The 13,863-nt window shown below is 49.4% G+C and overlaps 1 protein-coding gene and 16 non-coding genes across 17 annotated transcripts in view; 5 read left to right on the forward strand and 12 right to left on the reverse strand.

Moving 5' to 3' along the window:
* The window catches only part of LOC126130822 (mucin-19-like), a 162,498-nt gene that overhangs the window by 55,099 nt on the left and 93,536 nt on the right, over nt 1-13,863 (reverse strand). Inside the window, exons 37-41 of the mRNA XM_049915167.1 lie at nt 11,979-12,086; nt 9,294-9,401; nt 6,623-6,730; nt 3,953-4,060; nt 1,271-1,390 (exon numbers count right to left, since the gene is read on the reverse strand). Coding sequence (XP_049771124.1) covers nt 1,271-1,390; nt 3,953-4,060; nt 6,623-6,730; nt 9,294-9,401; nt 11,979-12,086 — 552 coding nt within the window. The remainder of the gene's footprint in view (nt 1-1,270; nt 1,391-3,952; nt 4,061-6,622; nt 6,731-9,293; nt 9,402-11,978; nt 12,087-13,863) is intronic.
* Nucleotides 61-132, reverse strand: Trnap-ugg (transfer RNA proline (anticodon UGG)). Its single transcript has one exon. It is a non-coding gene; the product is annotated as a tRNA-Pro (tRNA).
* On the reverse strand, nt 1,762-1,833 carry Trnap-cgg (transfer RNA proline (anticodon CGG)). Its single transcript has one exon. It is a non-coding gene; the product is annotated as a tRNA-Pro (tRNA).
* Trnav-uac (transfer RNA valine (anticodon UAC)) lies at nt 2,069-2,141 on the forward strand. Its single transcript has one exon. It is a non-coding gene; the product is annotated as a tRNA-Val (tRNA).
* Trnap-ugg (transfer RNA proline (anticodon UGG)) lies at nt 2,746-2,817 on the reverse strand. Its single transcript has one exon. It is a non-coding gene; the product is annotated as a tRNA-Pro (tRNA).
* Trnap-cgg (transfer RNA proline (anticodon CGG)) lies at nt 4,432-4,503 on the reverse strand. The gene has a single exon. It is a non-coding gene; the product is annotated as a tRNA-Pro (tRNA).
* Nucleotides 4,739-4,811, forward strand: Trnav-uac (transfer RNA valine (anticodon UAC)). The gene has a single exon. It is a non-coding gene; the product is annotated as a tRNA-Val (tRNA).
* Trnap-ugg (transfer RNA proline (anticodon UGG)) lies at nt 5,416-5,487 on the reverse strand. The gene has a single exon. It is a non-coding gene; the product is annotated as a tRNA-Pro (tRNA).
* On the reverse strand, nt 7,102-7,173 carry Trnap-cgg (transfer RNA proline (anticodon CGG)). Its single transcript has one exon. It is a non-coding gene; the product is annotated as a tRNA-Pro (tRNA).
* Nucleotides 7,409-7,481, forward strand: Trnav-uac (transfer RNA valine (anticodon UAC)). Its single transcript has one exon. It is a non-coding gene; the product is annotated as a tRNA-Val (tRNA).
* Nucleotides 8,086-8,157, reverse strand: Trnap-ugg (transfer RNA proline (anticodon UGG)). Its single transcript has one exon. It is a non-coding gene; the product is annotated as a tRNA-Pro (tRNA).
* Trnap-cgg (transfer RNA proline (anticodon CGG)) lies at nt 9,773-9,844 on the reverse strand. Its single transcript has one exon. It is a non-coding gene; the product is annotated as a tRNA-Pro (tRNA).
* On the forward strand, nt 10,080-10,152 carry Trnav-uac (transfer RNA valine (anticodon UAC)). The gene has a single exon. It is a non-coding gene; the product is annotated as a tRNA-Val (tRNA).
* On the reverse strand, nt 10,757-10,828 carry Trnap-ugg (transfer RNA proline (anticodon UGG)). The gene has a single exon. It is a non-coding gene; the product is annotated as a tRNA-Pro (tRNA).
* On the reverse strand, nt 12,458-12,529 carry Trnap-cgg (transfer RNA proline (anticodon CGG)). The gene has a single exon. It is a non-coding gene; the product is annotated as a tRNA-Pro (tRNA).
* On the forward strand, nt 12,765-12,837 carry Trnav-uac (transfer RNA valine (anticodon UAC)). Its single transcript has one exon. It is a non-coding gene; the product is annotated as a tRNA-Val (tRNA).
* Nucleotides 13,442-13,513, reverse strand: Trnap-ugg (transfer RNA proline (anticodon UGG)). Its single transcript has one exon. It is a non-coding gene; the product is annotated as a tRNA-Pro (tRNA).

A 13,863-nucleotide genomic window follows, 5' to 3' on the forward strand; every position in this document is an offset into this window, starting at 1 on the left:
CATTGAGGAGCTGCAACCGGGGCTGAGTTCCACCTACTCTTCAGCACGGTCAAAATGGCAGGGCTCGTCCGGGATTTGAACCCGGGACCTCCTGCACCCAAAGCAGGAATCATACCCCTAGACCAACGAGCCACCTGCCTGGAGCAGTCAAGTTAATCCCAGGTAGTGGACCTCACAGGGAACACAAACTTTTACGTGAATTCGCAAGATAAACGCTTTCTGCAGGCAGCACTCACCACTGATGAGAAGAATATTAAAGGCAACGAATAAAAAGCGAAATAACTTCATCGAACACTGCTTATGAACAGCCGGCAGTGCCTCAGTTTCGGTATGTGGTTTCTCAGGGTTAAGAGAAGGCGAATGCACTAAACAAAAGAACATCGGGAAACCAAGCACCAACTCATAACGAAAAGATTGCACGATATACTGCAAGTAAAATTTACAGAAGACGGATACTGAAGACGCCGCACACAAAAGAATTATTCTATGCAGTAACGATTATCTAGGAAGCGTAAATTGCATGTGCTGCTCCACCACACAACTTCTTTTGATACTGTTTTACTTATTCTAAATTTTCATTGCCTGATCGTCCCTAGAATACTGTGTGGTATCAACTGGTTTCCAACAGCGATAGTAGTAAGTAAATCGACTACAAAGTCTTTCAAAGTAGGTCAGACACCAAAAAAAAAAAAAAAAAAAAAAAAAAACGGAGCTGCGCGTAGCTCATGTCATTCTGCTTTCAAAGGTGAATCAGCGGCTGGGAGTAGTGGCGTACTCCTGTAATCCAAGCTACTGGGAGGCTGTTGTGTGGGAGAGATCTGGAAACAACTACAGATTCGGCCGTTCCATGAGCTCAGGAATGGCCGCGATGCCTTCATCGAGCTCTGCAGATCGACATATGACAGCGTGGAAATTTCGCCGAGCGGTGGCTAAGGGTTTAGAGAAGCCAAACGCACTAAACACAAGAAAGTCGGGAAACCGAAGCTCATAACGAAAAGATTGCGGAATGCAGTGCGGAAGCAAAACTTCGAGAAGACCAACTCTGAAGCCATCGGCGCGCTAGGAATTATTCCTCGCAAGAAGCGATCATGTAGGAAGAGCGAGCCGAGGGTGTCGCTCGACCACACAATAAATTTTTGCTTAATCCAAATTTGCAATACCGGTTCGACACTAGAATACTGCGATAGTAATAAGCACGTCGACTGCAGTGTCATTTAGGGTAGTGAGTCAGACATGGGGAGGATATAAGGCGGGTGGAATATGCAGCGACAGGGGGCATTGCAGGGCGGGCGCCGACTTCTTGCGCTGCGGCGCGCCGGTGCCGGCGGCGGCCTGGCTGGGCTGCTGGTGCCTCCATGTAGAGCTGCCGCCGAGCCCAGGCACCGTGCCGCTAACGAAGCGATTGCCTTTGGTGACATCTTTTGCAATAACGACTGCGCGAATCGACGGTATCTCGTAAGGAAAGAAAGAGCAGCAGCTGCCGCCGAGCCCAGGCGCCGTGCCTAACACGCAGAAGGTCCCCGGTTCGATTGCGGGCGGAAACCCGTTTTCGTCGCACTCAGCAAGACACTTGCTACGATCTCTGCAGTGACCACTTAAATCAACTTCAAACGTTCCACCAGCAGGGTGCACATGGCTCAAATGAAACATGAAACTGTTTCAGAACTGGTTGTCGGATTTTAGCGCTGACTTGGAGGCCTGGAAATGCGCGAAACAGCCGCCGCCATGCGATTTGTTACCACACCGTTGTACAAAACGCAAGGGCTCGTCCGGGATTTGAACCCGGGACCTCCTGCACCCGAAGCAGGAATCATACCCCTAGACCAACGAGCCTGTCCGTTCCGAAAACGCACTGCATGTGAATGACGCCACCTTTGATGGTCTCACCCTGTAGGGCTGCAGCTCACCCAGCGTTCTCCCTGTCTGTCGCGGTTGGATTGTTTTCATCGACGTCTTTTACTATAGGAACTTCACGAATCGGAGGGAGCTCGTAGCCGATGCCCTTGCTAACACAGAAGAAAAACTGTTGCTATTACGAGTCTCCGGGTGGTACACGAAAAGAACCGTCGTTTCCGTGGTGTAGCGGTTATCACGTCTGCTTTACACGCAGAAGGTCCCCGGTTCGATACCGGGCGGGAACACAACAATTTTAATCTATATTTCGGATTTCATTTCCGAGATGACCTCACGTCCGCGTATGCAGAGACAAGCAATGTCGTATGCTAGACGGATAGGGCGTCATTTTACTGTCAAATACTGTTGCTCTCTTATTGCACCGGTATTTGGTAACTGGGAACGCCCCTAGCTCCATTATGGCTGGCAAAATTTATAATCCGGTTCTTCAGGGCTACTTCAAGTGCGCTTGCTACTGGCTTTCCTGAGCTCACCCTACTCGCCTTGTCACAGCTCTGTCAAAGTGTGATGCTAACTAATAATGAGAAACTCTTGGCCACTCTGAATCTTACATGCCACCACCCCTTTGTTGTTGCCGTCGTTAGTAAGATGAGGGTAGACTGTCGCACAATTAAGCTTAATCTCCACTCACGGTGCACATATTCCGCAAAGACAACCTTGTTTTCCGTTGCATGCAAAATTACCGTCTGCGTTTCTACCGAATTCCACCTACGTACTTTACTGGTGCCGCATTCTTGTTATATCCACGTGCTATAACAGGCGTCTACTCTTCATTGAGGAGCTGCAACCGGGGCTGAGTTCCACCTACTCTTCAGCACGGTCAAAATGGCAGGGCTCGTCCGGGATTTGAACCCGGGACCTCCTGCACCCAAAGCAGGAATCATACCCCTAGACCAACGAGCCACCTGCCTGGAGCAGTCAAGTTAATCCCAGGTAGTGGACCTCACAGGGAACACAAACTTTTACGTGAATTCGCAAGATAAACGCTTTCTGCAGGCAGCACTCACCACTGATGAGAAGAATATTAAAGGCAACGAATAAAAAGCGAAATAACTTCATCGAACACTGCTTATGAACAGCCGGCAGTGCCTCAGTTTCGGTATGTGGTTTCTCAGGGTTAAGAGAAGGCGAATGCACTAAACAAAAGAACATCGGGAAACCAAGCACCAACTCATAACGAAAAGATTGCACAATATACTGCAAGTAAAATTTACAGAAGACGGATACTGAAGACGCCGCACACAAAAGAATTATTCTATGCAGTAACGATTATCTAGGAAGCGTAAATTGCATGTGCTGCTCCACCACACAACTTCTTTTGATACTGTTTTACTTATTCTAAATTTTCATTGCCTGATCGTCCCTAGAATACTGTGTGGTATCACCTGGTTTCCAACAGCGATAGTAGTAAGTAAATCGACTACAAAGTCTTTCAAAGTAGGTCAGATACCAAAAAAAAAAAACGGAGCTGCGCGTAGCTCATGTCATTCTGCTTTCAAAGGTGAATCAGCGGCTGGGAGTAGTGGCGTACTCCTGTAATCCAAGCTACTGGGAGGCTGTTGTGTGGGAGAGATCTGGAAACAACTACAGATTCGGCCGTTCCATGAGCTCAGGAATGGCCGCGATGCCTTCATCGAGCTCTGCAGATCGACATATGACAGCGTGGAAATTTCGGCGAGCGGTGGCTAAGGGTTTAGAGAAGCCAAACGCACTAAACACAAGAAAGTCGGGAAACCGAAGCTCATAACGAAAAGATTGCGGAATGCAGTGCGGAAGCAAAACTTCGAGAAGACCAACTCTGAAGCCATCGGCGCGCTAGGAATTATTCCTCGCAAGAAGCGATCATGTAGGAAGAGCGAGCCGAGGGTGTCGCTCGACCACACAATAAATTTTTGCTTAATCCAAATTTGCAATACCGGTTCGACACTAGAATACTGCGATAGTAATAAGCACGTCGACTGCAGTGTCATTTAGGGTAGTGAGTCAGACATGGGGAGGATATAAGGCGGGTGGAATATGCAACGACAGGGGGCATTGCAGGGCGGGCGCCGACTTCTTGCGCTGCGGCGCGCCGGTGCCGGCGGCGGCCTGGCTGGGCTGCTGGTGCCTCCATGTAGAGCTGCCGCCGAGCCCAGGCACCGTGCCGCTAACGAAGCGATTGCCTTTGGTGACATCTTTTGCAATAACGACTGCGCGAATCGACGGTATCTCGTAAGGAAAGAAAGAGCAGCAGCTGCCGCCGAGCCCAGGCGCCGTGCCTAACACGCAGAAGGTCCCCGGTTCGATTGCGGGCGGAAACCCGTTTTCGTCGCACTCAGCAAGACACTTGCTACGATCTCTGCAGTGACCACTTAAATCAACTTCAAACGTTCCACCAGCAGGGTGCACATGGCTCAAATGAAACATGAAACTGTTTCAGAACTGGTTGTCGGATTTTAGCGCTGACTTGGAGGCCTGGAAATGCGCGAAACAGCCGCCGCCATGCGATTTGTTACCACACCGTTGTACAAAACGCAAGGGCTCGTCCGGGATTTGAACCCGGGACCTCCTGCACCCGAAGCAGGAATCATACCCCTAGACCAACGAGCCTGTCCGTTCCGAAAACGCACTGCATGTGAATGACGCCACCTTTGATGGTCTCACCCTGTAGGGCTGCAGCTCACCCAGCGTTCTCCCTGTCTGTCGCGGTTGGATTGTTTTCATCGACGTCTTTTACTATAGGAACTTCACGAATCGGAGGGAGCTCGTAGCCGATGCCCTTGCTAACACAGAAGAAAAACTGTTGCTATTACGAGTCTCCGGGTGGTACACGAAAAGAACCGTCGTTTCCGTGGTGTAGCGGTTATCACGTCTGCTTTACACGCAGAAGGTCCCCGGTTCGATACCGGGCGGGAACACAACAATTTTAATCTATATTTCGGGTTTCATTTCCGAGATGACCTCACGTCCGCGTATGCAGAGACAAGCAATGTCGTATGCTAGACGGATAGGGCGTCATTTTACTGTCAAATACTGTTGCTCTCTTATTGCACCGGTATTTGGTAACTGGGAACGCCCCTAGCTCCATTATGGCTGGCAAAATTTATAATCCGGTTCTTCAGGGCTACTTCAAGTGCGCTTGCTACTGGCTTTCCTGAGCTCACCCTACTCGCCTTGTCACAGCTCTGTCAAAGTGTGATGCTAACTAATAATGAGAAACTCTTGGCCACTCTGAATCTTACATGCCACCACCCCTTTGTTGTTGCCGTCGTTAGTAAGATGAGGGTAGACTGTCGCACAATTAAGCTTAATCTCCACTCACGGTGCACATATTCCGCAAAGACAACCTTGTTTTCCGTTGCATGCAAAATTACCGTCTGCGTTTCTACCGAATTCCACCTACGTACTTTACTGGTGCCGCATTCTTGTTATATCCACGTGCTATAACAGGCGTCTACTCTTCATTGAGGAGCTGCAACCGGGGCTGAGTTCCACCTACTCTTCAGCACGGTCAAAATGGCAGGGCTCGTCCGGGATTTGAACCCGGGACCTCCTGCACCCAAAGCAGGAATCATACCCCTAGACCAACGAGCCACCTGCCTGGAGCAGTCAAGTTAATCCCAGGTAGTGGACCTCACAGGGAACACAAACTTTTACGTGAATTCGCAAGATAAACGCTTTCTGCAGGCAGCACTCACCACTGATGAGAAGAATATTAAAGGCAACGAATAAAAAGCGAAATAACTTCATCGAACACTGCTTATGAACAGCCGGCAGTGCCTCAGTTTCGGTATGTGGTTTCTCAGGGTTAAGAGAAGGCGAATGCACTAAACAAAAGAACATCGGGAAACCAAGCACCAACTCATAACGAAAAGATTGCACAATATACTGCAAGTAAAATTTACAGAAGACGGATACTGAAGACGCCGCACACAAAAGAATTATTCTATGCAGTAACGATTATCTAGGAAGCGTAAATTGCATGTGCTGCTCCACCACACAACTTCTTTTGATACTGTTTTACTTATTCTAAATTTTCATTGCCTGATCGTCCCTAGAATACTGTGTGGTATCACCTGGTTTCCAACAGCGATAGTAGTAAGTAAATCGACTACAAAGTCTTTCAAAGTAGGTCAGATACCAAAAAAAAAAAACGGAGCTGCGCGTAGCTCATGTCATTCTGCTTTCAAAGGTGAATCAGCGGCTGGGAGTAGTGGCGTACTCCTGTAATCCAAGCTACTGGGAGGCTGTTGTGTGGGAGAGATCTGGAAACAACTACAGATTCGGCCGTTCCATGAGCTCAGGAATGGCCGCGATGCCTTCATCGAGCTCTGCAGATCGACATATGACAGCGTGGAAATTTCGGCGAGCGGTGGCTAAGGGTTTAGAGAAGCCAAACGCACTAAACACAAGAAAGTCGGGAAACCGAAGCTCATAACGAAAAGATTGCGGAATGCAGTGCGGAAGCAAAACTTCGAGAAGACCAACTCTGAAGCCATCGGCGCGCTAGGAATTATTCCTCGCAAGAAGCGATCATGTAGGAAGAGCGAGCCGAGGGTGTCGCTCGACCACACAATAAATTTTTGCTTAATCCAAATTTGCAATACCGGTTCGACACTAGAATACTGCGATAGTAATAAGCACGTCGACTGCAGTGTCATTTAGGGTAGTGAGTCAGACATGGGGAGGATATAAGGCGGGTGGAATATGCAACGACAGGGGGCATTGCAGGGCGGGCGCCGACTTCTTGCGCTGCGGCGCGCCGGTGCCGGCGGCGGCCTGGCTGGGCTGCTGGTGCCTCCATGTAGAGCTGCCGCCGAGCCCAGGCACCGTGCCGCTAACGAAGCGATTGCCTTTGGTGACATCTTTTGCAATAACGACTGCGCGAATCGACGGTATCTCGTAAGGAAAGAAAGAGCAGCAGCTGCCGCCGAGCCCAGGCGCCGTGCCTAACACGCAGAAGGTCCCCGGTTCGATTGCGGGCGGAAACCCGTTTTCGTCGCACTCAGCAAGACACTTGCTACGATCTCTGCAGTGACCACTTAAATCAACTTCAAACGTTCCACCAGCAGGGTGCACATGGCTCAAATGAAACATGAAACTGTTTCAGAACTGGTTGTCGGATTTTAGCGCTGACTTGGAGGCCTGGAAATGCGCGAAACAGCCGCCGCCATGCGATTTGTTACCACACCGTTGTACAAAACGCAAGGGCTCGTCCGGGATTTGAACCCGGGACCTCCTGCACCCGAAGCAGGAATCATACCCCTAGACCAACGAGCCTGTCCGTTCCGAAAACGCACTGCATGTGAATGACGCCACCTTTGATGGTCTCACCCTGTAGGGCTGCAGCTCACCCAGCGTTCTCCCTGTCTGTCGCGGTTGGATTGTTTTCATCGACGTCTTTTACTATAGGAACTTCACGAATCGGAGGGAGCTCGTAGCCGATGCCCTTGCTAACACAGAAGAAAAACTGTTGCTATTACGAGTCTCCGGGTGGTACACGAAAAGAACCGTCGTTTCCGTGGTGTAGCGGTTATCACGTCTGCTTTACACGCAGAAGGTCCCCGGTTCGATCCCGGGCGGGAACACAACAATTTTAATCTATATTTCGGATTTCATTTCCGAGATGACCTCACGTCCGCGTATGCAGAGACAAGCAATGTCGTATGCTAGACGGATAGGGCGTCATTTTACTGTCAAATACTGTTGCTCTCTTATTGCACCGGTATTTGGTAACTGGGAACGCCCCTAGCTCCATTATGGCTGGCAAAATTTATAATCCGGTTCTTCAGGGCTACTTCAAGTGCGCTTGCTACTGGCTTTCCTGAGCTCACCCTACTCGCCTTGTCACAGCTCTGTCAAAGTGTGATGCTAACTAATAATGAGAAACTCTTGGCCACTCTCAATCTTACATGCCACCACCCCTTTGTTGTTGCCGTCGTTAGTAAGATGAGGGTAGACTGTCGCACAATTAAGCTTAATCTCCACTCACGGTGCACATATTCCGCAAAGACAACCTTGTTTTCCGTTGCATGCAAAATTACCGTCTGCGTTTCTACCGAATTCCACCTACGTACTTTACTGGTGCCGCATTCTTGTTATATCCACGTGCTATAACAGGCGTCTACTCTTCATTGAGGAGCTGCAACCGGGGCTGAGTTCCACCTACTCTTCAGCACGGTCAAAATGGCAGGGCTCGTCCGGGATTTGAACCCGGGACCTCCTGCACCCAAAGCAGGAATCATACCCCTAGACCAACGAGCCACCTGCCTGGAGCAGTCAAGTTAATCCCAGGTAGTGGACCTCACAGGGAACACAAACTTTTACGTGAATTCGCAAGATAAACGCTTTCTGCAGGCAGCACTCACCACTGATGAGAAGAATATTAAAGGCAACGAATAAAAAGCGAAATAACTTCATCGAACACTGCTTATGAACAGCCGGCAGTGCCTCAGTTTCGGTATGTGGTTTCTCAGGGTTAAGAGAAGGCGAATGCACTAAACAAAAGAACATCGGGAAACCAAGCACCAACTCATAACGAAAAGATTGCACAATATACTGCAAGTAAAATTTACAGAAGACGGATACTGAAGACGCCGCACACAAAAGAATTATTCTATGCAGTAACGATTATCTAGGAAGCGTAAATTGCATGTGCTGCTCCACCACACAACTTCTTTTGATACTGTTTTACTTATTCTAAATTTTCATTGCCTGATCGTCCCTAGAATACTGTGTGGTATCACCTGGTTTCCAACAGCGATAGTAGTAAGTAAATCGACTACAAAGTCTTTCAAAGTAGGTCAGATACCAAAAAAAAAAAAACGGAGCTGCGCGTAGCTCATGTCATTCTGCTTTCAAAGGTGAATCAGCGGCTGGGAGTAGTGGCGTACTCCTGTAATCCAAGCTACTGGGAGGCTGTTGTGTGGGAGAGATCTGGAAACAACTACAGATTCGGCCGTTCCATGAGCTCAGGAATGGCCGCGATGCCTTCATCGAGCTCTGCAGATCGACATATGACAGCGTGGAAATTTCGGCGAGCGGTGGCTAAGGGTTTAGAGAAGCCAAACGCACTAAACACAAGAAAGTCGGGAAACCGAAGCTCATAACGAAAAGATTGCGGAATGCAGTGCGGAAGCAAAACTTCGAGAAGACCAACTCTGAAGCCATCGGCGCGCTAGGAATTATTCCTCGCAAGAAGCGATCATGTAGGAAGAGCGAGCCGAGGGTGTCGCTCGACCACACAATAAATTTTTGCTTAATCCAAATTTGCAATACCGGTTCGACACTAGAATACTGCGATAGTAATAAGCACGTCGACTGCAGTGTCATTTAGGGTAGTGAGTCAGACATGGGGAGGATATAAGGCGGGTGGAATATGCAACGACAGGGGGCATTGCAGGGCGGGCGCCGACTTCTTGCGCTGCGGCGCGCCGGTGCCGGCGGCGGCCTGGCTGGGCTGCTGGTGCCTCCATGTAGAGCTGCCGCCGAGCCCAGGCACCGTGCCGCTAACGAAGCGATTGCCTTTGGTGACATCTTTTGCAATAACGACTGCGCGAATCGACGGTATCTCGTAAGGAAAGAAAGAGCAGCAGCTGCCGCCGAGCCCAGGCGCCGTGCCTAACACGCAGAAGGTCCCCGGTTCGATTGCGGGCGGAAACCCGTTTTCGTCGCACTCAGCAAGACACTTGCTACGATCTCTGCAGTGACCACTTAAATCAACTTCAAACGTTCCACCAGCAGGGTGCACATGGCTCAAATGAAACATGAAACTGTTTCAGAACTGGTTGTCGGATTTTAGCGCTGACTTGGAGGCCTGGAAATGCGCGAAACAGCCGCCGCCATGCGATTTGTTACCACACCGTTGTACAAAACGCAAGGGCTCGTCCGGGATTTGAACCCGGGACCTCCTGCACCCGAAGCAGGAATCATACCCCTAGACCAACGAGCCTGTCCGTTCCGAAAACGCACTGCATGTGAATGACGCCACCTTTGATGGTCTCACCCTGTAGGGCTGCAGCTCACCCAGCGTTCTCCCTGTCTGTCGCGGTTGGATTGTTTTCATCGACGTCTTTTACTATAGGAACTTCACGAATCGGAGGGAGCTCGTAGCCGATGCCCTTGCTAACACAGAAGAAAAACTGTTGCTATTACGAGTCTCCGGGTGGTACACGAAAAGAACCGTCGTTTCCGTGGTGTAGCGGTTATCACGTCTGCTTTACACGCAGAAGGTCCCCGGTTCGATACCGGGCGGGAACACAACAATTTTAATCTATATTTCGGGTTTCATTTCCGAGATGACCTCACGTCCGCGTATGCAGAGACAAGCAATGTCGTATGCTAGACGGATAGGGCGTCATTTTACTGTCAAATACTGTTGCTCTCTTATTGCACCGGTATTTGGTAACTGGGAACGCCCCTAGCTCCATTATGGCTGGCAAAATTTATAATCCGGTTCTTCAGGGCTACTTCAAGTGCGCTTGCTACTGGCTTTCCTGAGCTCACCCTACTCGCCTTGTCACAGCTCTGTCAAAGTGTGATGCTAACTAATAATGAGAAACTCTTGGCCACTCTGAATCTTACATGCCACCACCCCTTTGTTGTTGCCGTCGTTAGTAAGATGAGGGTAGACTGTCGCACAATTAAGCTTAATCTCCACTCACGGTGCACATATTCCGCAAAGACAACCTTGTTTTCCGTTGCATGCAAAATTACCGTCTGCGTTTCTACCGAATTCCACCTACGTACTTTACTGGTGCCGCATTCTTGTTATATCCACGTGCTATAACAGGCGTCTACTCTTCATTGAGGAGCTGCAACCGGGGCTGAGTTCCACCTACTCTTCAGCACGGTCAAAATGGCAGGGCTCGTCCGGGATTTGAACCCGGGACCTCCTGCACCCAAAGCAGGAATCATACCCCTAGACCAACGAGCCACCTGCCTGGAGCAGTCAAGTTAATCCCAGGTAGTGGACCTCACAGGGAACACAAACTTTTACGTGAATTCGCAAGATAAACGCTTTCTGCAGGCAGCACTCACCACTGATGAGAAGAATATTAAAGGCAACGAATAAAAAGCGAAATAACTTCATCGAACACTGCTTATGAACAGCCGGCAGTGCCTCAGTTTCGGTATGTGGTTTCTCAGGGTTAAGAGAAGGCGAATGCACTAAACAAAAGAACATCGGGAAACCAAGCACCAACTCATAACGAAAAGATTGCACAATATACTGCAAGTAAAATTTACAGAAGACGGATACTGAAGACGCCGCACACAAAAGAATTATTCTATGCAGTAACGATTATCTAGGAAGCGTAAATTGCATGTGCTGCTCCACCACACAACTTCTTTTGATACTGTTTTACTTATTCTAAATTTTCATTGCCTGATCGTCCCTAGAATACTGTGTGGTATCAACTGGTTTCCAACAGCGATAGTAGTAAGTAAATCGACTACAAAGTCTTTCAAAGTAGGTCAGACACCAAAAAAAAAAAAAAAAAAAAAAAAAAACGGAGCTGCGCGTAGCTCATGTCATTCTGCTTTCAAAGGTGAATCAGCGGCTGGGAGTAGTGGCGTACTCCTGTAATCCAAGCTACTGGGAGGCTGTTGTGTGGGAGAGATCTGGAAACAACTACAGATTCGGCCGTTCCATGAGCTCAGGAATGGCCGCGATGCCTTCATCGAGCTCTGCAGATCGACATATGACAGCGTGGAAATTTCGCCGAGCGGTGGCTAAGGGTTTAGAGAAGCCAAACGCACTAAACACAAGAAAGTCGGGAAACCGAAGCTCATAACGAAAAGATTGCGGAATGCAGTGCGGAAGCAAAACTTCGAGAAGACCAACTCTGAAGCCATCGGCGCGCTAGGAATTATTCCTCGCAAGAAGCGATCATGTAGGAAGAGCGAGCCGAGGGTGTCGCTCGACCACACAATAAATTTTTGCTTAATCCAAATTTGCAATACCGGTTCGACACTAGAATACTGCGATAGTAATAAGCACGTCGACTGCAGTGTCATTTAGGGTAGTGAGTCAGACATGGGGAGGATATAAGGCGGGTGGAATATGCAACGACAGGGGGCATTGCAGGGCGGGCGCCGACTTCTTGCGCTGCGGCGCGCCGGTGCCGGCGGCGGCCTGGCTGGGCTGCTGGTGCCTCCATGTAGAGCTGCCGCCGAGCCCAGGCACCGTGCCGCTAACGAAGCGATTGCCTTTGGTGACATCTTTTGCAATAACGACTGCGCGAATCGACGGTATCTCGTAAGGAAAGAAAGAGCAGCAGCTGCCGCCGAGCCCAGGCGCCGTGCCTAACACGCAGAAGGTCCCCGGTTCGATTGCGGGCGGAAACCCGTTTTCGTCGCACTCAGCAAGACACTTGCTACGATCTCTGCAGTGACCACTTAAATCAACTTCAAACGTTCCACCAGCAGGGTGCACATGGCTCAAATGAAACATGAAACTGTTTCAGAACTGGTTGTCGGATTTTAGCGCTGACTTGGAGGCCTGGAAATGCGCGAAACAGCCGCCGCCATGCGATTTGTTACCACACCGTTGTACAAAACGCAAGGGCTCGTCCGGGATTTGAACCCGGGACCTCCTGCACCCGAAGCAGGAATCATACCCCTAGACCAACGAGCCTGTCCGTTCCGAAAACGCACTGCATGTGAATGACGCCACCTTTGATGGTCTCACCCTGTAGGGCTGCAGCTCACCCAGCGTTCTCCCTGTCTGTCGCGGTTGGATTGTTTTCATCGACGTCTTTTACTATAGGAACTTCACGAATCGGAGGGAGCTCGTAGCCGATGCCCTTGCTAACACAGAAGAAAAACTGTTGCTATTACGAGTCTCCGGGTGGTACACGAAAAGAACCGTCGTTTCCGTGGTGTAGCGGTTATCACGTCTGCTTTACACGCAGAAGGTCCCCGGTTCGATACCGGGCGGGAACACAACAATTTTAATCTATATTTCGGGTTTCATTTCCGAGATGACCTCACGTCCGCGTATGCAGAGACAAGCAATGTCGTATGCTAGACGGATAGGGCGTCATTTTACTGTCAAATACTGTTGCTCTCTTATTGCACCGGTATTTGGTAACTGGGAACGCCCCTAGCTCCATTATGGCTGGCAAAATTTATAATCCGGTTCTTCAGGGCTACTTCAAGTGCGCTTGCTACTGGCTTTCCTGAGCTCACCCTACTCGCCTTGTCACAGCTCTGTCAAAGTGTGATGCTAACTAATAATGAGAAACTCTTGGCCACTCTGAATCTTACATGCCACCACCCCTTTGTTGTTGCCGTCGTTAGTAAGATGAGGGTAGACTGTCGCACAATTAAGCTTAATCTCCACTCACGGTGCACATATTCCGCAAAGACAACCTTGTTTTCCGTTGCATGCAAAATTACCGTCTGCGTTTCTACCGAATTCCACCTACGTACTTTACTGGTGCCGCATTCTTGTTATATCCACGTGCTATAACAGGCGTCTACTCTTCATTGAGGAGCTGCAACCGGGGCTGAGTTCCACCTACTCTTCAGCACGGTCAAAATGGCAGGGCTCGTCCGGGATTTGAACCCGGGACCTCCTGCACCCAAAGCAGGAATCATACCCCTAGACCAACGAGCCACCTGCCTGGAGCAGTCAAGTTAATCCCAGGTAGTGGACCTCACAGGGAACACAAACTTTTACGTGAATTCGCAAGATAAACGCTTTCTGCAGGCAGCACTCACCACTGATGAGAAGAATATTAAAGGCAACGAATAAAAAGCGAAATAACTTCATCGAACACTGCTTATGAACAGCCGGCAGTGCCTCAGTTTCGGTATGTGGTTTCTCAGGGTTAAGAGAAGGCGAATGCACTAAACAAAAGAACATCGGGAAACCAAGCACCAACTCATAACGAAAAGATTGCACAATATACTGCAAGTAAAATTTACAGAAGACGGATACTGAAGACGCCGCACACAAAAGAATTA

Source organism: Schistocerca cancellata, unplaced genomic scaffold (genome assembly GCF_023864275.1).
Source record: "Schistocerca cancellata isolate TAMUIC-IGC-003103 unplaced genomic scaffold, iqSchCanc2.1 HiC_scaffold_562, whole genome shotgun sequence".
In the NCBI taxonomy this organism is placed as follows: Eukaryota; Metazoa; Arthropoda; class Insecta; order Orthoptera; family Acrididae; genus Schistocerca; species Schistocerca cancellata.